Source organism: Nomascus leucogenys, chromosome 10 (assembly GCF_006542625.1).
Source record: "Nomascus leucogenys isolate Asia chromosome 10, Asia_NLE_v1, whole genome shotgun sequence".
Lineage (NCBI taxonomy): Eukaryota > Metazoa > Chordata > Mammalia > Primates > Hylobatidae > Nomascus > Nomascus leucogenys.
In genome coordinates this window covers 4,693,786-4,714,556 of record NC_044390.1, presented here as the reverse complement: position 1 = coordinate 4,714,556, position 20,771 = coordinate 4,693,786, and the positions used below count along the sequence as shown (strand labels likewise).

The following is a 20,771-nucleotide window of genomic DNA, read 5'->3' as shown; positions in this document are numbered from 1 at the left end:
GTTAGTTGGTTTACTTGTTTCCCTCTTTATTATCTGTCTCCGTTCTCGTTAGGATTCGTGCTCTCTTAGGACCATTGGCTTATTCACAGTCTTCTGTCTACAGAAGATTATTGGGTCCCCAGATAAAAGGGACATAGAGGCTGGGTGTGGTGGCTCACACCTATAATCCCAGCACTTTGGGAGGCTGAGGCTGAGAGTTTGAGACCAGCCTGGCCAACATGGTGACACCCCGTCTCTACTAAAAAATACAAAAATTAGCTGGGTGTGGTGGCACACTCCTGTGGTCCCAGCTGCTCAGGAGGCTGAGACACGCAAGGTGGAGGTTGCAGTGAGCCGAGATTGTGCCACTGCACCCCAGCCTTGGTGACAGAGCCAGACTCTCTCAAGAAAAAGGGACTTAGTAATATTTGTTGATTGAATAAATTCTCCCAGACATCGACATCAATTTAGTCCCAGTGGGTGTTGTTTAGTCTCTGCTGTGGCACTATTGACACTTTGGGGCCAGAGGGACTGTCCTGTGTACTGTAGGATGTTTGCAGCATTCCCGGCCTTAATCCACTAGATGTCAGTAGTGTTACTTGCTTCCCAGCTGTGACCACCAAAAACGTGTCTCCAGACATTGTCAAATGTCAGAGCAAAATCACCCCTAGCTGAGAGGCACTGGTTAACAGCATGAACCTCAAGGCCAAGGCAGGTGGATCACTTGAGGTCAGGAGTTCAAGACCAGCCTGGCTAACACGGCGAAACCCCGTCTCCACTAAAAATACAAACACAATCCTGGCATGGTGATGGGCACCTGTAATCCCAGCTACTCAGGAGGCTGAGGCAGGAGAATCACTTGAACTCGGGAGGCAGAGGCTGCAGTCAGCCGAGATTGCGCCACTGCACTCCAGCCTAGGAGACCAAGAGAGACTTCGTTTAAAAAAAAAAAAAAAAAAAAAAAAAAAAAAAAGGCTGGGCGCGGTGGCTCACGCTTGTAATCCCAGCACTTTGGGGGGCTGAGGCGGGCGGATCACGAGGTCAGGAGATCGAGACCACGGTGAAACCCCGTCTCTACTAAAAATACAAAAAAATTAGCCGGGCGTGGTGGCGGGCGCCTGTAGTCCCAGCTACTCGGAGAGGCTGAGGCAGGAGAATGGCGTGAACCCGGGAGGCGGCGCTTGCAGTGAGCCGAGATCGCGCCACTGCACTCCAGCCTGGATGACAGAGCAAGACTCCGTCTCAAAAAAAAAAAATAAAAAAAGTGTGGGCCGGGTGCAGTGGCTCATGCCTGTAATCCCAGCACTTTGGGAGGCCGAGGCGGGCAGATCACGAGGTCAAGAGATCGAGACCTCCCTGGCCAATGTGGTGAAACCCTGTCTCTACTAAAAATACAAAAATTAGGTGGCCCTGGTGGCGCGCGCCTGTAGTCCCAGCTACTGGGAGGCTGAGGCAGAAGAATCTCTTGAACCCGGGAGGCGGAGGTTGCAGTGAGCTGAGGTCACACCACTGCACTCAAGCATGGGCAACAGAGAAAAAAAAAAAAAGACACGAACCTAAGCAGCCCTCAGGGGATACCCCAGGGATACTTACAGCTGCACCAACAGCGTGTGCGCGCCTGCAGAGCACCTCGCCCGGTCTTCCCCGTCCGCGCAGTAGGTGGCGCCATACAAGTGCAGCACCTGGGCGCTCCTGCAGTGCTTCACACAGAACGAGGAGACCATGTGCTCCATCTTGGAGGCAATGTTGCTGACCACGATCACCTGGAAGTGGCTCAGGGCCTGCTGGATAAATTCTTCCTCCTGGATCTCGTACAAGCAGCTGAAGAACTCCAAGGAGCCCTGCTGCAGGGTGGAGCCGTCGCTCTGAGCTTTGCTTTGGATCCACCGCAACAGGTCCATCTTGATGTGCCGCGAGACCTTCCAGCAGAGACTCTTCTCCAGGTGGCTCCTGGTCTCCTCGTTCAGGAGTCCAAACAGGAAGCGGCTGGTGAGTGCCAGGAAGCTCCTTTCAGAAAACGCGTACTCGGTCAACAGCCTGGTCACGTCCTGGTCTGGGCCTGCCCTGCGCTCCCCCTCGTCCAGGATATAGTACATAGCTGCAAAGAATTCCTGGAAACTCAAGTGGATGAAGCTGTAGTACCTCTCACAGTTGATGTCCTTCTGGAAAATGTTCATGTTGAGGAAGGCAGAGACGTCCGCCCCGTCTAGGCCGTGCTTCCGGAGGTCCTGCTCCTCAAATAGGATTTTCTGATTCCAGAGCCCGTCTGCCGCCAAGGAGCACAACCCTCTCTGGTTGGGTGGAGGCTGGAGGCGCGGGGTCCCGGGCTTCGGTTGCATCAGACTCAGCAGGTAGAGCATGTACACCGCAGTGGTGGTCCTGGACGTCTGTCTCAACAGCCCCCCACCCTCCAGCTGCTGCTGGAGGCAGGTACACACCACCCAGCACACCAGGGGGACGAAGCACATGGTGAAGAGAGGCTCCTTGTCCCTCACGTAATTGAAGACTTGGCCCGCCTGCTCTGCATCGTGGAAATACTTGTAGAAGTATTCCTTCCTTTCTGCCTCGGAGAAGCCCAGGATCTCCACATGCCTGGGGTGCTCCAAAAGACGGTGGAGCTTCTCCAAAGCTGTGGGCCGTGTGGTGATGAGCAAAGATAGCTCAGGGAGAAGCTTCTTCCGAATTAAGCTGTTAAGAAGCAGCTCCGTGGGCCGTTTCTCCTCCCAACAGAGGCACCAGGGTCCCTGAGGATCGTGGAAAGAAGGCTTGAGCTCATCGAAGCCGTCGATGATGAAAAGGAGGCGCTCGGGAACGCGGACGAGCTCCTGGAGAGGCGCGCTGGGTTCGGGCCAGCAGCTGGAGATGAGGTCTTGCATGCTGCCTTCCGTGGCACTCTGGTTCATCTCCCTGCAGCTGATGTAGAAGAGATAATCAAATCTGCCTTGGAAGAGCTTCCCGTCCGCCCAGTCCAGCATCATCTTGTGTGCCAGCATGGACTTGCCTATCCCTGCCGCGCCTTGCATGACCACGGTGCGCGGTGGCTCGGGGCGCTCCTCGTCTGGCTCAAAGAGGGTCTCTATCTTGATGGGGCTAGCCTGGTGTCCCACGGTCCTCGCGTGTCCCCGGCCTGTGTCCAGAAGCTGCTGCTGAGCCTGCATGGGGTTTGAGTGCTCCTTCACCAACAGGAGCCGGGTGTACCGGTGGCTGAGGTTGACACATTCCCCCAGGCGTGCATTGCGGTCTTCCATGAGCCGGAATTTCCTGCGGACGTAGTCCCTGTAGGTTTCCTGGGGATCTAGGGGAGAGGAATGAAGGTTTTGTGGAAGACTCATCAGCAACCTCTAATGAGTTCATGAGGTAAAGCGCTCCTCATCTGGTTCAAAGAAGGTGTGTGCCTGTAGTTCCAGCTACTCGGGAGGCTGAGATGGGAGAATCACTTGAACCCCTGAGGTGGAGGCTGCAGTGAGCCGACTGCACTCATTGAGCCGATCGCACCACTGCACTCCAGCCTGGGCAACAGAGCCAGACTCCGTCTCAAAAAAAAATTTTTTTTTAATTAAAATAATTTATTTGTTTTGAGACTAGGTTATAAGACTGCCTAATTTTTTTTTTTTTTTTTTTTTTTTTTTTAGTTGGAGTCTCGCTCTGTTGCCCAGGTTGGAGTGCAATGGCTTGCTCCCTGCAACATCCACCTTCTGGGTTCAAGTGATTCTCCAGTCTCAGCCTCCCGAGTAGCTGGGATTACAGGCACATGCCACCAGGCCTGGCTAATTTTTGTATTTTTAGTAGAGATGGGGTTTCACTATGTTGCCCAGGATGGTCTCGATCTCTTGACCTCATGATCTGCCCACCTCGGCCTTCCAAAGTGCTGGGATTACAAGCGTGAGCCACTGCACCCAGCCAAGACTGGCTAATTTTTATATTTTTGGTAGAGACCGGGTTTCACCATGTTGCCCAGGGTGGTCTCGAACTCTGGGCTAAAGGCACCCTCCCGCCTCGGCCTCCCAAAGTGCTGGGATTACAGGTGTGAGCCACTGCACTTAGCCCAGGGACTGCATTTCTAACAAGAAATGCTGCATGATATGTATGCATCTTAAAGTTGGAGAAGCACAGCCAGGCACGGTGGTTCATGCCTGTAATCTCAGCATTTTGGGGGTCTCAGGTAGGAGGATTGTTTGAGGCTAGTAGTTGTAGACCAGCGTGGATAATGCAGCAAGACCCTGTCAGTATTGAAAAAAAAAAAAAGTTTGAGAAGCACTGCTCCCAAGTTATCTGTGCCCCCTTTGTTTTCTCTTTCTTTTGTTTTTAATAGAGACAGGGTCTCACTATGTTGCTCAGGCTGGTCTCAAACTCCTGAGCTCAGGCGATCCTCCCACCTGGGCCTCCCAAAGTGCTGGTATTACAGGCGTGAGCCACCGCACCTGGCTTGTGCCCCCTTTGAAAAAAGGCAGATGCATGTCTGCACTATCTGGTAATGTATCCATTCTATAAATCCTTTGCTGAAAGTCACTTTGTGGGGCTGGACGCAGTGGCTCATGCCTGTAATCCCAGTACATTGGGAGGCCAAGGCAGGCGGATCACCTGTCAGGAGTTCGAGACTAGCCTGGCCAACATGGTGAAACCCAATCTCTACCAAAAATACAAAAATTAGCCGGGCATAGTGGTAGGTGCCTGTAATCCCAGCTACTCAGGAGGCCAAGGCAGGAGAATTGCTTGAACCAGGAGGCGGAGGTTGCAGTGAGCTGAGATCGCCTCACTGCACTCCAGCCTGGGCGACAGCGTGAGACTCTGCCTCAAAAAAAAAAAAAAAAAAAAAAACTAGAACAATGTTCTTAATTGGGGTGACTGTGTGCCCCAGTCCCCAGGGGACATTTGGCAACGGGACAAGTGGGTTGGTTGTTACAACTGGGAAAGCGCTACTGCCACCTAGTGGGTAGAGGCCAGAGGTGCTGCTCAACATCCTAGGAAGCACAGGACGACCTCATCGCAAAGAACGCCCCGGCCCCGAAATGCCAATAGTGCCAACGTGGAGAAACCCTAGTCTAGATACAAATGCATCCCTTGATATTGGATGCCAGCAAAGGCCCATGATAGCTGCCTGAGAGAAGCTTAATAAAAAAAATCTGAGTTTGATACTAAAATTTTCAAAACAAATACATGTACTTTTAATTGTAGTGACATATACATAAAATTTACCATTTTAACCACTTTAAAGTGTCCAATTCCATGACACTAAGTTAGTTCACGATGTTGTGCAATCATCATCAATATCTCTTTTTTTTTTTTTTTTTTTTTTTAGACAGAGTGTTGCTCTGTCCCCCAGGCTGGAGTGCAGTGGCATGATCTCGGCTCACTGCAAACTCCGTCTCCCAGGCTCAAGTGATTCTCCTGCCTCAGTCTCCTGAGTAGCTCGATTTACAGGTGCCCGCCACCACGCCCAGCTAATTTTTGTATTTTTAGTAGAGACGGAGTTTCACCATGTTGGCCAGGCTGGTTTCGAACTCCTGACCTCAAGTGATCTGCCCGCCTCCGCCTCTCAAAGTGCTGGAATTACAGATGTGAGCCACTGTGTGCCCAGCCGCCAATGTCTATTTCCAGAATGTTTTCATCATTCTAAACAGAAACTCCATCTCCATTAAATATTAACTCATAATTTCTCCTCTCCCTGGCAACTGCTATTCTTTTTTATTGTTTTTATTTTTTTGAGACAGAGTCTTGCTCTGTCGCCCGGGCTGGAGTGCAGTGGCACGATCTCGGCTTACTGCAAGCTCCGCCTCCCAGGCTCACACCCTTCTCCTGCCTCAGCCTCCCTAGTAGCTGGGACTACAGGCGCCTGCCACCATACCTAGCTAATTTTGTTGTATTTTTAGTAGAGACAGGGTTTCACCGTGTTAGCCAGGATGGTCTCAATCTCCTGACCTCATGATCCGCCCGCCTCAGCCTCCCAAAGTGCTGGGATTACAGGCGTGAGCCACCATGCCGGGCGTGGCAACTGCTATTCTACTTTCCGCCTCTGTGAATTAATTTGACTACTCTAGGTGCCTTAGATAAGTGGAATCATATAGTATTTGTACCCCTCTCCTGCCTTTTTTTTTTTTTTGAGACAGGGTCTTTCTCACTCTCCCCAGGCTGGAGTGCAGTGGCGTGACCTCGGCTCCCTGCAACTTCAACCTCCTGGGCTCAAGTAATCCTCCCACCTCAGCCTCCTGAGTAGCTGGATCTACAGGCACAAGTTTCCATGCCCAGCTTATGTTTGTTTTTTTTTTTTTTTTTTTTTTTTGTAGAGATGGGGTCTTGCTCTGTTGCCCAGGCTGGTCTCAGAGCCTGGCCTCCCAAAGTGCAGAGATTACAGGCGTGAGCCACCTCGCCCAGCTGGTGAACCCACTCTTATTCTACTTTAGTAGAGCTGGAGACTAGATTCATTTCATGCTGCCCTCAAAAAAAAAGCCAGAAACATTTGTGGCCTTGTTAACAGTGTTGCTGTCTACCCAGCAGACCGTACCCCGGTTTCTTCCCTGCCAGCAAACCTGATTGGTTGGTGGATGCTGATTCATGATTCGAGTGAGTGGTGAATCCTGCCCCTTCACAAGCCTCAGAGGATGAATTATGGTTTTGCTAAACCAGTCATGAGTAATCTCGTTCCCCTCTGTCAGTGGTTGCTCTGAGAATGGGCAGATTCCCCAGTACTGACCAGTGGGTTACGTGGGTGTGACTGGTAACAGGGAGGAAGAAGGCCTTTACCCTCCCTTTCTTTGCTTTTTTTTTAGAGATGGAGTCTCACTCCGTCGCCCAGGCTGGAATGCAGTGGTGCAGTCTTGGCTCACTGCAACCTCCACCTCCCAGGTTCAAGTGATTCTCCTGCCTCAGCCTCTGAGTAGCTGGGACTACAGGTATGCTCCACCACACCTTGCTAATTTTATATTTTTAGTAGAGACAGGGTTTTGCCGTGTTGTCCAGGCTGGTCTTGAACTCCTGACCTCAGGTAATCTGCCCGCTTTGGCCTCCCAAAGTGCTGGGATTACAGGCGTTAGCCACTGTACCTGGCCTTTTAGCCTCCCTTGTTGCCCTTGCTTGTAAGAGATGGTTTGGTAGCCATCTTTCAGCCATGAGATGACAAGTGTCAGGACAAAATGCTGACATGGAAAGGTTGAAGAGTTGAAACACAGGAGGAAACTGCCCCTTTGATGGTGTCATTAATCCACCCCACGAATTCCTCAATCATGCATTTGTGGTTGGCCTACACTCCATGGGGTCATTGGCTCTGTGTAGATGAATACATGTAGGTACGTGGCTTGAGGCTCACCTTTTCTTGGAGTGACAAGAGAGACTTCCAGAAGGCATGTTGACTGGTTCCCAGGTGCGGACGGGCCACCACGTGGGGTATCTGGAAGAGAAATTGTGGAAGATGAGCTAGCATGCCTCTGGCTAGTAGCACTGCGTCATATTAGCTGTGATCACGTCGAAATGCCTGCATGACTCCCTGGTCACCCGTACCCCAGAATGGTCAGTAGTCACTGCATAGGCTGTGTGTGGGAAACAGCTCATCCCTTGTTTCTTGTAGCCCACCCTCCTCCCTGGGTCCCCCTCATGGTCATTGGCACCTCCATCCATCCAATCAGCCCTTTGTTTTGTTTTTTTTTTTGAGACGGAGTCTTGCTCTGTTGCCCAGGCTGGAGTGCAGTGGCACGATCTCGGCTCACCACAACCTCCACCTCTTGGATTCAAGCGATTCTCCTGCCTCAGCCTCACGAGTAGCTGGGATTACAGGTGTGCGCCATGACGCCTGGCTAATTTTTGTATTTTTAGCAGAGACAGGGTTTCACTATGTTGGCCAGGCTGGTCTTGAACTCCTGACCTTGTGATCCACCCACCTTGGCCTCCCAGAGTGCTGCAATTACAGGTGTGAGCCACCGCGCCTGGCGACTCTGTCTCTTAAAATATTTTAATTTTTTTTTTTTTTTGGTAGAGATTAGGTCTTAGTATGTTACCCAGGCTGGTCTGGAACTCCTGGCCTCAAGCAGTCCTTCAACCTTGGCCTCTCGAAGTGTTGGAAATACTAGTGTGGGCCATCGTGCCCAGCCCAAAAAAGATCTTTATCTGGATATATCATAAGATTCTATACGTCGAGTCCTTCCTTGGCATCTTTGGTCCTCAGAAGGCCCCCAAAGTCCTAAGTGTGAGTTCCTATGCTCTCACTCCATGAGAAAGTCTTCCCACCTGGCTAGTTCTCCCATTCAGCTGAGCCAGCGGCACCCCATCTGGTCCTCACTCTGATAAGTTTTCACCTCCCTGCTGGTTGCTAGTCCATGAAATGATTCATGAAAGCAAAGAACATCCTCTTGAAGGAGCCAGGAGGCACCCCACCCTCTTGTTACTACACAGCCCGCCCCCCCAACAGTCTCTGTAGCTTCATGTGACCCTCTTGGCATACGGGGACACCTTCCCTGTGAGTCTGTGTGACTAATAAGCTGTTGTGTTTCCTCTGTTCAGTGCTGGCTCTGGTAGATTCAGTCATCTGGCACCATTTTATTTATTTATTTTTATTTATTTATTTGAGACAGTCTCGCTCTGTCTCCCAGGCTGGAGTGCAGTGGCGCGATCTCGGCTCACTACAATCTTCACCTCCCAGGTTCAAGCGATTCTCCTGCCTCAGTCTCCCGAGTAGCTGGGACTACAGGCACCCACGACCACACGGGTGGTGGTAAAAATACAAAAAAAAAACTTGTATTTTTAGTAGAGATGTGGTTTCACCATGTTGGCCAGGCTGGTCTTGAACTCCTGACCTCAGGTGATCCGCCTGCCTCGGCCTCCCAAAGTGCTGGGATTACAGGTGTGAGCCACTGCATCCAGCCACTCAAAAATTTTTAATTGGAGAAGGTTATCATTGAGAGGAAAGGGGAAAATAGGGAATTGTTTAATGGGTATTGAGTTTGTTTTGCAAGATGAAGAGTTCTGAAGATTGAATGCACATCATTGTAAATGTACAACACTCAGCAGCACACTTAAAAATGGTTAAGAGGGCCGGGTGCAGTAGCTCACGCCTGTAATCCCAGCACTTTGGGAGGCCAAGGTGGGCAGATCACAGGGTCAGGAGATCAAGACCATCCTGGCTAACATGGTGAAACCCCGTCTCTACTAAAAATACAAAAAAAATTAGCTGGGCATGGTGGCAGGCGCCTGTAGTCCCAGCACTTTGGGAGGCTGAGGCAGGTGGGATTACCTGATGTCAGGAGTTCAAGACCAGCCTTACCAGCGTGGTGAAACCTTGTCTCTATTAAAAATACAAAAATGAGCCAGGCGTGGTGGCACGTGCCTGTAATCCCAGCTACTCGGGGGGCTGAGGCAGGAGAATCGCTTGAACCAGGGAGTCAGAGGTTGAAGTGACCTGAGATTGCGCCATTGCACTCCAGCCTGGTGACACAGCGAAAGAAAGAAAAAGTGGTTAAGAGGAGGCCGGGCGCGGTGGCTCATGCCTGTAATCCCTGCACTTTGGGAGGCCAAGGCGGGTGGATTACCTGAGGTCAGGAGTTCAAGACCAGTCTGACCAACATGGAGAAACCCCATCTCTACTAAAAATACAAAAATTAGCCAGGTGTGGTGGCAGACGCCTATAATCCCAGCTACTTGGGAGGCTGAGGCAGGATAATTGCTTGAACCCATGAGGCAGAGGTTGCAGCGAGCTGAGATCGCGCCACTGCACTCCAGCCTAGGCAACAAGAGCGAAATTCTGTCTCAAAGAAAAAAAGAAAAAGAGGGCAAATTTCATGTTTTGTGTATTTTAGCACTATTTATTTATTTATTTTATTTACTTATTTATGAGACAGAGTCTCACTGTGTCATCCAGGCTGGTGTGATGTTGGCTCACTGCAACCTCTGCCTCCCGGGTCCAAGTGATTCTCCCGCCTCAGCCTCCGGAGTAGCTGGGATTGCAGGCATGTGCCACCACGACCAGCTAATTTTTGTATTTTTAGTAGAGACAAGGTTTCACCATGTTGGCCAGGCTGTTGTTGAATTCCTAGTCTCGAGTGATTCACCTGCCTCAGCCTCTAACATGCTGGGATTACAGGCATGAGCCACTGCAGCTGGTTGACAATTATTATTTTTTTTTTTTGAGAGAGGGTCTTGCTCTGTTGCTCAGGCTGGAGTAGTGTGGCATGATCTTGGCTCACTGCAGCCTTCACCTCCTGGGCTTACGTGATCCTCCCATCTCAGCCTCCCAGGTAGCTGGGTCTGCAGGCATGTGCCACCGTGCCTGGCCAATTTTGTAGAGAAGGGGTTTTGCCATGTTGCGTAGACTGGTCTCAAACTTCTGGGCTCAAGTGATCTGCCTGCCTCAGTCTCCCAAAGTGCTGGGATTATAGGTGTGGCCACAATTTTTTTTTTTTTTTAAAGGTAATCCAGGCTGGCACGGTGGCTCACACATGTAATCTCAACATTTTGGGAGGCTGAGGTGGGTGGATCATGAGGTCGGGAGATTGAGGCCATCCTGGCTAATATGGTGAAACCCCATCTCTACTATAAATACAAAATTAGCCGGGCGTGGTGGCATGTGCCTGTAGTCCCAGGTAGTCAGGAGGCTGAGGCAGAAGAATCGCTTGAACCCGGGAGGCAGAGGTTGCAGTGAGCCGAGAACGCGCCACTGCACTCCAGCCTGGGTGACAGAGTGAGACTCGGTCTCAAAAAAATAAATAAGAAAGGTAATTCTTGAAAATTGCAGCTGAGAAAGGCCTCAGAGATGTTCTCCCTCAGTGTTTCCTAGGCATGCCGCGAGAACAAACCACATCAAAATGCAGATTCCTGGTGCCTGAGACCTGCTGAATCAGAATCTCTAGAGTTGAGGGGTTTTTTTTTTTGTTTTTTTTTTTGAGACGGAGTCTCACTCTGTCGCCCAGGCTGGAGTGCAGTGGCGCGATCTCGGCTCACTGCAAGCTCCGCCTCCCGGGTTCACCCCATTCTCCTGCCTCAGCCTCTCCGAGTAGCTGGGACTACAGGCACCCGCCACCACGCCCGGCTAATTTTTTTTTGTATTTTTAGTAGAGACGGGGTTTCACCGTGGTCTCGATCTCCTGACCTCGTGATCCGCCCGCCTCGGCCTCCCAAAGTGCTGGGATTACAAGCGTGAGCCACCGCGCCCGGCCTGAGGGGTCTTGGATTCCCCATTGGCCACAAGGTCTTGAGAGACTCTTATGCACATTAACATGAGAACTGCCGATCTTGTCTGATGCCCTTGTTTTACAGATGGAGACGGAGGCCCAGGAGCATATCGATTCTCCAGCATCACACAGACAGAAAGAGCAAAGCTAGACATCTGTCTCCTCGGGAACGCTGAGCTGCCTCTCAGTAGACTAAACGGTCCGGGGAAGAACGCTCGGCAAATGGTTATGCATTGTCAATGCTGGGAGAGATTTAGGCGGAAGAGGGAGAAAAGTGGGACTTTACTTTTGATTCTATATTTGTACATTATTTCCATTTCTTAAAATAACTATGTAACACTTCCATTTAGATATAATTATACAATATGACAAGTAAGTAAATTGATACTTTTTTCTTTTTTTTATTTTTGAGATGGAGTCTCACTCTTGTCGTCCAGGCTGGAGTGCAATGGTGTGATCTCGGCTCACTGCAACCTCCGCCTCCCGGGTTCAAGTGATTCTCCTGCCTCAGCCTCCCAAGTAGCTGGGATTACAGGCATGTGCCACCACGCCTGGCTAATATATATATGTGTGTGTATGTATATTAAGACGGAGTTTTGCTCTTGTTGTCCAGGCTGGAGTGCAGTGGCGGGATCTTGGCTCACCGCAACCTCCATCTCCTGGGTGGTGGAGAAAAGAGAAAGAGAAAAAGAAAGAGAGAGAAAAGAGAGAGGAGAGAGAGAGAAAAGAAAAAAGAAAGGAAGGAGGGAAGAGAAGGGAAAGGGAAGGGAAGGGAAAAAAAGGGAAGGAAGGAAGGAAGGAGGGAAGGAAGGCTACAAACAAGTGCCTTTGGTTTTTTCAGTCATTAAAGACTTTGTTTTTTCCAGAGATGTTTAGATGTTTCCCAGCACACTACTACCGTCACACCTCATTAATGATGAGTCATTAAACTTTGCAGAAGTGACTGTGTATAGCCAGTTATTGGCAGGACTTGCTTACTCATTCAGCAAATGTTCACCAAAGTTTACTCGGTTCCTAGCCCCAGCCACACACTGGAATCGCAGAGAATCACACAGGGAAGTCAAGACTCTTTCTGCCTTTGAAGACGTCCATGTCCCAGTAGAGAAAACAGGTGAGAAATGACATTAAAAACCACAGCTCAAGCAGGGTGCAGTGGCTCGCGCCTGTGATTCCGGCATTTTGGGAGGCCGAGGTGGGCAGATCACCTGAGGTTAGGGGTTCGAGATCAGCCTGGCCAACATGGTGAAACCCCGTCTCTACTAAAAATACAAAATTTAGCTGGGCGTGGTGGCACGCACCTGTAGTCCCAGCTACTCATGAGGCTGAGGCAGGAGAATCACTGGAACCTGGGAGGCGGAGCTTGCAGTGAGCCAAGATTGCGCCACTGCACTCCAGCATGGGTGACAGAGTGAGACTCTGTCTCAAAAACAAAACAAAACAAAAAACCACAGCTCAAACGGGGTTCTGTGGTGCACACCTGTAGTTCCAGCTGTTCAAGAGGCTGAGGCAGGGGGATCACTTCAGCCCAGGAGTTTGAGTCTAGCCTGGGCAACATAGTGAGACCCTATCTCTAAAAAATAAAAATATTTTTTAAAAAACAATCCACAGCTCAAGTGCCGTCTCTGCCACTTCAGCAATAGCCCATATTTGCTGAGCACTTACTACCTGCTCTGAATTGTGTTAAGCACTTTGCATGTATTATCTCTTGAGCTTGTGCCTGAGTATAAATCATATTTTTTTTTTTTTTTTTTTTTTTTGAGACAGAGTCTCACTGTCACCCAGGCTGGAGTGCAGTGGCTCAATCTTCGCTCACTGCAACCTCCACCTCATGGGTTCAAGTGATTCTCCTGTCTCAGCCTCTAGATTAGCAGGGATTACTGGCGCCCGCCACCACACCTGGCTAATTTTTTTGTATTTTTAGTAGAGACAGGGTTTCACCATGTTGGTCAGGCTAGTCTCGAACTCCTGAACTCAGGTGATCCACCCACCTCAGTCTCCCAAAGTGTTGGGATTACAGGCTTGAGCCACCGCACCAGGCCCATTGTGATTATTTTATGAGATAGAAGATATAATAAAAGAAATCATGTTGGCTGGGCGCGGTGGCTCACACCTGTAATCCCAGCACTTTGGGAGGCCAAGGCGGCTGGATCATAAGGTCAGGAGATCGAGACCATCCTGGCTAACATAGGGAAACCCTGTCTCTATTAAAAATACAAAAAATTAGCCGGGCGTCATGGCGGGCGCCTGTAGTCCCAGCTACTCGGGAGGCTGAGGCAGGAGAATGGCGTGAACCCGGGAGGTAGAGCTTGCAGTGAGCCGAGATCGTGCCACTGCACTCCAGCCTGGGCGACAGAGCAAGACTCTGTTTCAACAACAACAACAAAAAAGAAATCCAAGAGTGCTAAGGAGGCACAGAAGTGGGGTTTCTGAGCCAGCCAGAGTGGTGGGAGTGAGGAATCGGAAGGAGTGGGGGAAGAGGAGTAAATACTTTACTTTAGAGAAGGTAGTGGCTTCAAGGTTTCAGTAAGTAATACTTTTCCAGGCAAAGAAGATGGAGAATATTCCAGGCAGAACACAGCATGAACAAAGACCAAAAGAATGAAATTAGAATTCTGTACACAGTCATAAAAAAGAACAAAATCATGTTCCTTGCAGTAACGTGGATGCAGCTGGAAGCCATTATCCTAAGCAAACTAATGCAGGAATAGAAAAGCAAAGACTGCATGTTCTCACTTATAAGTGGAAGCGAAACACTGGGTTCTCATGGACAGAAAGATGGGAAGAAGAGACACTGGGGACTCGTGGCGGGGGGAAAACTCACCATTGGGTACTATGTTCAAGTACCTGGATGATAGGATCAATCTTACCCCTCAATCTCAGCATCACTCAATACACCCATGTAACAAACCTGCACATGTACCCCTTGAATCTAAAATAAAAGTTGAAATTTTTATATAGATATAGATGTGTGTGCGCGTAAATTAGAATTCCAGATCTCCCAGGCTCAGGGATTAGTATGAAAGAAAAGGGAATTGGTGGCCAGGCAGTTGTCATTCATGCCTGTAATCCCAGCACTTTGGGAGGCTAAGGTGGAAGCTCGCTTGAGCCCAGGAGTTCAAGACCAGCCTGGGCAACATAAGGATACCTCATCTTGGCTGGGCACAGTGGCTCACGCCTGTAATCCCAGCACTTTAGGAGGCTGAGGCAGGTGGATCACAAAGTCAGAAGTTCAAGACCAGCCTGGCCAAGATAGTGAAACCCTGTCTCTACAAAAAATACAAATACAAAAAATTAGCCAGGCATGGTGGCAGGTGCCTGTAATCCCAGGTACTTGGGAGGCTGAGGCAGAAAATTGCTTGAACCCGGGAGGCAGAGGTTGCAGTGAGCAGAGATCACGCCACTGCACTCCAGCCTGGGCAACAGAGCGAGACTCAGTCTCAAAAAAAAAAAAAAGGATACCTCATCTCTTTCTTAATTTTTTTTTTGAGATGGGGTTTCGTTCTGTTGCCCAGCCTGGAGTACAGTGGTGCGATCTCAACTCACTGCAATCTCCACCTCTCAGGTTCAAGCAATTCTCCTGCCTCAGCCTCCCAAGCAGCTGGGATTATAGGCACGTGCCAGCATGCCTGGCTAATTTTTGTATTTTTAGTAGAGACAGGGTTTCGCTATGTTGGCCAGAATGATCTCGAACTCCTGACCTCAGGTGACCCACCCGCCTTGACCTCCCAAAGTGCTGGGATTATAGGTGTGAGCCACTGCACCTGGCCACCTCATCTCTTAAAAAAAAAAAAAAAAAAAATATATATATATATATATATGTATGTATATACACACACACACACACATATATATATATATACACACACACATATATATATATATGAATTCCAGATCTCCAAGGCTTAGGAGTTTTATATATATATTTTAAATATTTATTTTAATAATATATTTATTATATTTAATATATTTATTATATTTTATATATAAATATAATAAACATATACTGTCTATAATATATAATATATATTAATAATATAATTTATTATATGTATTTTAAATATATATATATATTTTTTAAATATATTTTAAATATTTGAGGCAAGGTCTCGCTCTGTCACCCAGGCTGGGGTGCAGTGGCAGGATCATAGCTCACTGCAGCCTCGACCTTCTGGTCTCAAGTGATCCTCTCACCTCAGCCTCCTGAGAAGCTGGGATCACAGACATGCACCACCACACCTGGCTAATTTTTTTTTATTTTTGGTAGAGACAGAGCCTCACTATGTTGTCCAGGCTGGTCTTGAACTCCTCACCTCAAGTGATCTGCCCTCTTCAGCCTCCCAAAGTGCTGAGATTACAGGTATGAGTCAGTGGACCCAGCTGGCGTTCTAGCCTTGCCTGTCCCCCCACCTCCTTACCCCTCACCAGGTCCTCTCTCTGTCCTCTCTCCCACAGGTCCTTCCTGTTCATCCGCTCAAAGGTGCTGAGAGCCAACCTCCAGGCCTCCTCTGGCCCGAAGTGGGTGATGAGCAGCTGGGCCATTTCCAGGGGACCGGCCGTCTCCATGCGTCCCCAGGGGATCTTGCCTTCTCCCAGCTCTGTCACGGTCCCCAGGTATAACTTGAACTTCTTCAGCTCCACAGCCTCGAGTTCTTCCAAGTAGGTGGACAGGCGACAGAGGCCGTCCCTGCCTGTGGTTTGTAGCATGGGGGTGCCGTGAGCCCCAAAGGAGAGGACCTGGAGGCTGAGATGTTCCTATGCATGGGACACGGGGCGACCCCAGCACACCTTCCATTGCATCATTCACAGGCAGTGGGCGGAGAGGCTGAGCCAGTGGTTGGAGGATTGACAGAGGGAGGAAAGACCTTTTGCTGAAATAATGCTTTCTCACTTTTCAGTTCCCTCCTGCCCTGCCCCACTCACCAATGGGTGTTCTGGGTGGAGAAGAGGAAGTCGTGGGGAGATTAAGAAATCCTAGGAGCCACTTGGCTGATGAAAAAGATTTTCACTTCTGCTGTCTCTTCCCGGCTCTCTTGACAAAACAGTCGCTCTCTTTCCGCCTTCCTCTTGTTTTCCTTGTTTCACTAGTGTGTGTGGTAGAGTGTATTATCAAAACTGTGACTGCGCCTCTTCCAGGGAGAATTTTTATTTTATTTTATTTTATTTTTGAGACGGAGTCTCACCCTGTGGCCCAGAGTGGTGCGATCTTGGCTCACTGCAACCTCTGCCTCCCAGGTTCAAGCGATTCTCCCACCTCAGCTTCCCTCGAGTAGCTGGGATTACAGGCGCCCGGACACCACACCCAGCTAATTTTTGTGGTTTTAGTAGAGACAGGGTTTCACCACGTTGGCCAGGCTGGTCTCGAACTCCTGACCTCAGGTGATCCACCCGCCTTGGCCTTCCAAAGTGCTGGGATTACAGGTGTGAGCCATTGCACCCAGTCACATCTCCCTCTTACACTAACCCTCCTGTCTTCCTCTTATAAAGACTCCTGTGGCTGGGTGCGGTGGCTCATGCCTGTAATTTCAGACAGGCAGGAGTTTCAGACCAGCCTGGTCAACATAGCGAGGCCCCATCTCTACAAAATATATGTTAGCAGAATTTATGAATTCTGATGGAAGAGCAAGTTTATGATTCCCTCTGTCTCCTGCATCATGCCAACTTTGTTTCATGCTCCTAATCAATTCAGACCCCTCAGACACACACACACACGCCTTCATAGCCAGCTCAGTGGCTCATGCCTGTAATCCCAGCACTTTGGGAGACCGAGGCGGGCAGATCACCTGAGGTCAGGAGTTCGAGACCAGCCTAGCCAACATGGCAAAACCCTGTCTCTACTAAAAATACAAAAATTAGCCGGGCTTGGTGGCAGGCACCTGTAATCCCAGCTACTTGGGAGGCTGAGGTAGGAGAATCGCTTGAACCGGGGAAGCAGAGGTTGCAGTGAGCCGAGACTGTGCCACTGCACTCCATCCTGGGCAACAGAGCGAGACTCCGTCTCAAAAAAAGAAAAAAAAATTAGCTGGGTTTGGTGGCGGGCGCCTGTAGTCCCAGCTACTCAGGAGGCTGGGGCAGGAGATTCACTTGAACTCAGGAGGCGGAGGTTGCAATGAGCCAAGATCGTGCCATTGCACTCCAGCCTGGGTGACAGAGTAAGACTCCATCTCAAAAAAAAGAAAACAAACAAACAAAAAAAAAAAACCTTCACAGCTTTTTATGAGACATTCTCCCAAATCCAGTCCCTTCCAGGACTAATATTCTGTTGCATGGCATGGAGCGGTTTTGAGCAGGGGAGGGATGGAGTCAGATCTGGGTTAAAGAAGATTCCTCAAGGCCCCTGTGGAAGGCAGACCAAACGGAGGAGGCCTGGATTGGGAGAGCGAGAAGCTGAAGCTTTCATGTTTCAAGAGATGGAGATAACGCTTGAGTGAGGGCAGGCGGTGGGTTCATCCTGGGAGTGTGGGGATGGCAGTGATCATTACAGGGGAGGAGAAAGGTGTGGCGAAACTGAACTCCCTACAGACCTGATCTGAGCTTCCTCAAGTGGCTCACGACCCAGGCTCCTTCCACGCCACTGCTGCAGGTGGTGGAAAAACTAATTTCTAGGAATTCGGAAGCGGGGCTTGGGGGAAGCTGAATCCACATCTGTCTACTTCATGCTTCCACTTTCAAGATAGTCCTTTCTCATGGGGAAAAAAGAGAATTGGCAACTTCTATAGCCACTTCTGGGCTTAGTGCCATTTCTGGAAACACAAGAATGAATCTAAAGACAAGGAACGCAATTTTCCTTTTTTTTCTTTTCTTTTTTTTTTTTTTTTTTGTTTTTAGTAGATGGGGTTTCACCATGTTGCCCAGGATGGCCTTCAACTCCTGAGCTCAAGCGATCCTCCCGCCTCGGCCTCCCAAAGCGCTGGGATTACAGGCGTGAGACACTGCACCCAGCCCTATTTTCCTTTTTTAAAAAATTTTTTTGCCGGGCGCAGTGGCTCATGCCTGTAATCCCAGCATTTTGGGAGGGTGAGGCAGGTGGATCATTTGAGGTCAGGAGTTCAAGACCAGCCTGGCCAACATGGTGAAACCCTGTCTCTACTAAAAATACAAAAATAACCTGGGCATGGTGGTGGGTGCCTAGAATCCCAGCTACTCGGGAGGCTGGAGCCCAAGAATCACTTGAACCCAGGAGTGGAGGTTGCAGTGAGCCAAGATTGCGCCACTGCACTCCAGCCTGGGTGACAGAGAGAGACACCATCTCAAATAAATAAATACATAAATAAATAAATAAATAGAAGTTGTTACTACCACCTGCCTGCCACTCCCTTGAATTCTTTCCTGGGTGAAGCCACGAACTATCCCGGGCTAAGCCCTGATTTGGGGCCTCACTTGCCTAGCATCACAAGGATAAACCCATTCAAAGCAGGTGCTGAGTTGCCCTGCTGGTTTCCAACTAGAAGAGAAATTATTATCATCAGGGACATTTATAAAAATTATATAATAGAAGGCTGGGTGTGGTGGCTCACGCCTGTAGTCCCAGCACTTTGGGAGGCCAAGGTGGGCAGATCACTTGAGGTCAGGAGTTTGAGACCAGCCCGGCCAACATGGCGAAACCCCATCTCTACTAAAAATACAAAAATTAGCCGGGTGTGGTATCGCGCACCTGTAATTCCAGCTACTCGGGGGGCTGAGGCACAAGAATCGCTTGAACCTGGGAGGTGGACGTTACCGTGAGCCGAGATCACGCCACTGCACTCCAGCCTGGGCGACTGAGACTCTGTCTCAACAACAACAACAAAAAATTAAAAATTAAAAAATAAAATAAATAAAAATACAAAAATTAGCCAGGCCTGGTGGCATGTGCCTGTAATCCCAGCTACTCGGGAGGCTGTGGAAGGACAATCTCCTGAACCTGGGAGGCAGAGCTTGCAGTGAGCCGAGGTCACACCATTGCACTCCAGCCTGGGCCACAGAGTGAGACTCCGTCTCAAAAAAAAAAATTATATCTAGATGAAATATTTTATATAAATTATAAGATTTATAAATATATAAATATGTATATGAAATTGGCCCCTCCCTAGAATTCCTGAATCAGAATGTTGGTGGGACAGGAGCCATCAAACATATGTTTCTTTTTTCTTTTTTTCTTATATTAGTTTTTTGAATAGAGATGAGGTCTCACTGTGTTGCCCAAGCTGGTGTGGAACACCTGAGCTCAAGCGATTCTCCCACCTCAGCCTCCCAAAGTGCTGGGATTACAAATGTGAACCACCACGCCTGGCTAAATACATGTGTTTATAATATAAACCTCCCCTAGTGATTCTGCTGAGAAACATTTCTCTGTGTTAGTACTATAAAGGCACAGAGAAAGGCTTGTTTTTCTACCAGCAGAATTTCCCTTTTGCCATTCCAGAAGAGACCTGTTTCCTTTGAGGGAATACTTCGAAAAGTCACTTGAGTATGAAACCTGTTAACTGGAGAAATTTTGCAGTATGGTGTTTGCTTGTTTGCAGGTAAAACGAAATCATTCAGGATAAAAAGGCATTTTAGAAGCCACATGGGGAAAGGCAGAAGGAAAGGAAATAGGAGGTGTCAGGTGCCTGGGAAGAACATTTGGAGGATTTATGGAGATGAGTAATAGGAATTTAAATTGCTTTACTATATGGTGTACGATGAAAACTGTCTTCTACCCCAACCAAACCCATCATCAGTAAAATCTATGCTACTTGCTAGCATGTTGTGAACATGGATTTGCTGGGGTTTTTTTGTTTTGTTTTTGTTTTGTTTTTTTTTTTTTGAGACAGAGTTTCGCTCTTGTTGCCCAGGGAGGAGTGCAATGGTGCCATCTTGGCTCACTGCAATCTCCTCTTCTAGGGTTCAAGAGATTCTCCTGCCTCAGCCTCCAAGTAGCTGGGACTACAGGCGTGCGCCACCAGGCCCAGCTAATTTTTGTAGTTTTAGTAGAGATGGGGTTTCACCATGTTGGTCAGGCTGGTCTCAAACTCCTGACCTCAGGTGATCCACCTGCCTGGGCCTCCCAAAGTGCTCGGATTACAGGCATGAGCCACCGCGCCTGGCCTGGATTTGCTTTTACAGGCAGTGTGACAAAATGGTGTCTCTAACTGGCATTGAATGACTATCCCGTAGGAGGCCACATCTGAGGTTTCTGTGCCTTTTTGTTGTCACATAGAGAGGACACCAAGTGCCACCCACTGTTCCCAGCATCACTAGCTCACCGCCAACCAGCTAGAAAACGGAAATCACCATTCTCCACATACAAATGGGGAAACCGAGGCTGAGAGGGAAGCTCTGAGTGTGTGGCCTACACAGCAGGGCTGGAAAATTGATGGAGATGACTCTGAAAGTCAGGTCTGGCTCCAAACTTCAAGCAGCTAAAATCCTCATCAATTGTACAAGGAGGCCAACCCTCCAATGTGAAACAGGGCTAGATTGAGGTCCAAAGTAGCAAAGTCACCTGCAGACCATCATATAGCACTCAAAAGTTGCCCAGGATGCAGTCTTCTTCTCTCTCTCTCTCTCTTTTTTTTTTTTTTTTAATGAGATGGAGTCTCGCTCTGTCACCAGGCTGGAGTTCAGTGATGTGACCTCGGCTCACTGCAACCTCCGCCTCCTGGGTTCAAGCGATTCTTC

General features: G+C 49.1%; 1 protein-coding gene across 3 annotated transcripts in view; it reads right to left on the bottom strand.

Annotated features, from left to right (window-relative positions):
- NLRP12 (NLR family pyrin domain containing 12) overlaps window positions 1-16,065 on the bottom strand; it is a 29,452-nt gene extending 13,387 nt beyond the window's left edge. For all 3 annotated transcript variants that reach the window (XM_012499982.2, XM_003259733.3, XM_012499981.2), the window contains exons 1-3: window positions 15,548-16,065; window positions 7,283-7,363; window positions 1,573-3,274 (exon numbers count right to left, since the gene is read on the bottom strand). In XM_012499982.2, coding sequence (XP_012355436.2) covers window positions 1,573-3,274; window positions 7,283-7,363; window positions 15,548-15,836 — 2,072 coding nt within the window. In that variant the 5' untranslated portion in view covers window positions 15,837-16,065. The remainder of the gene's footprint in view (window positions 1-1,572; window positions 3,275-7,282; window positions 7,364-15,547) is intronic.
- Between the last annotated feature and the right edge of the window lie 4,706 nt (window positions 16,066-20,771).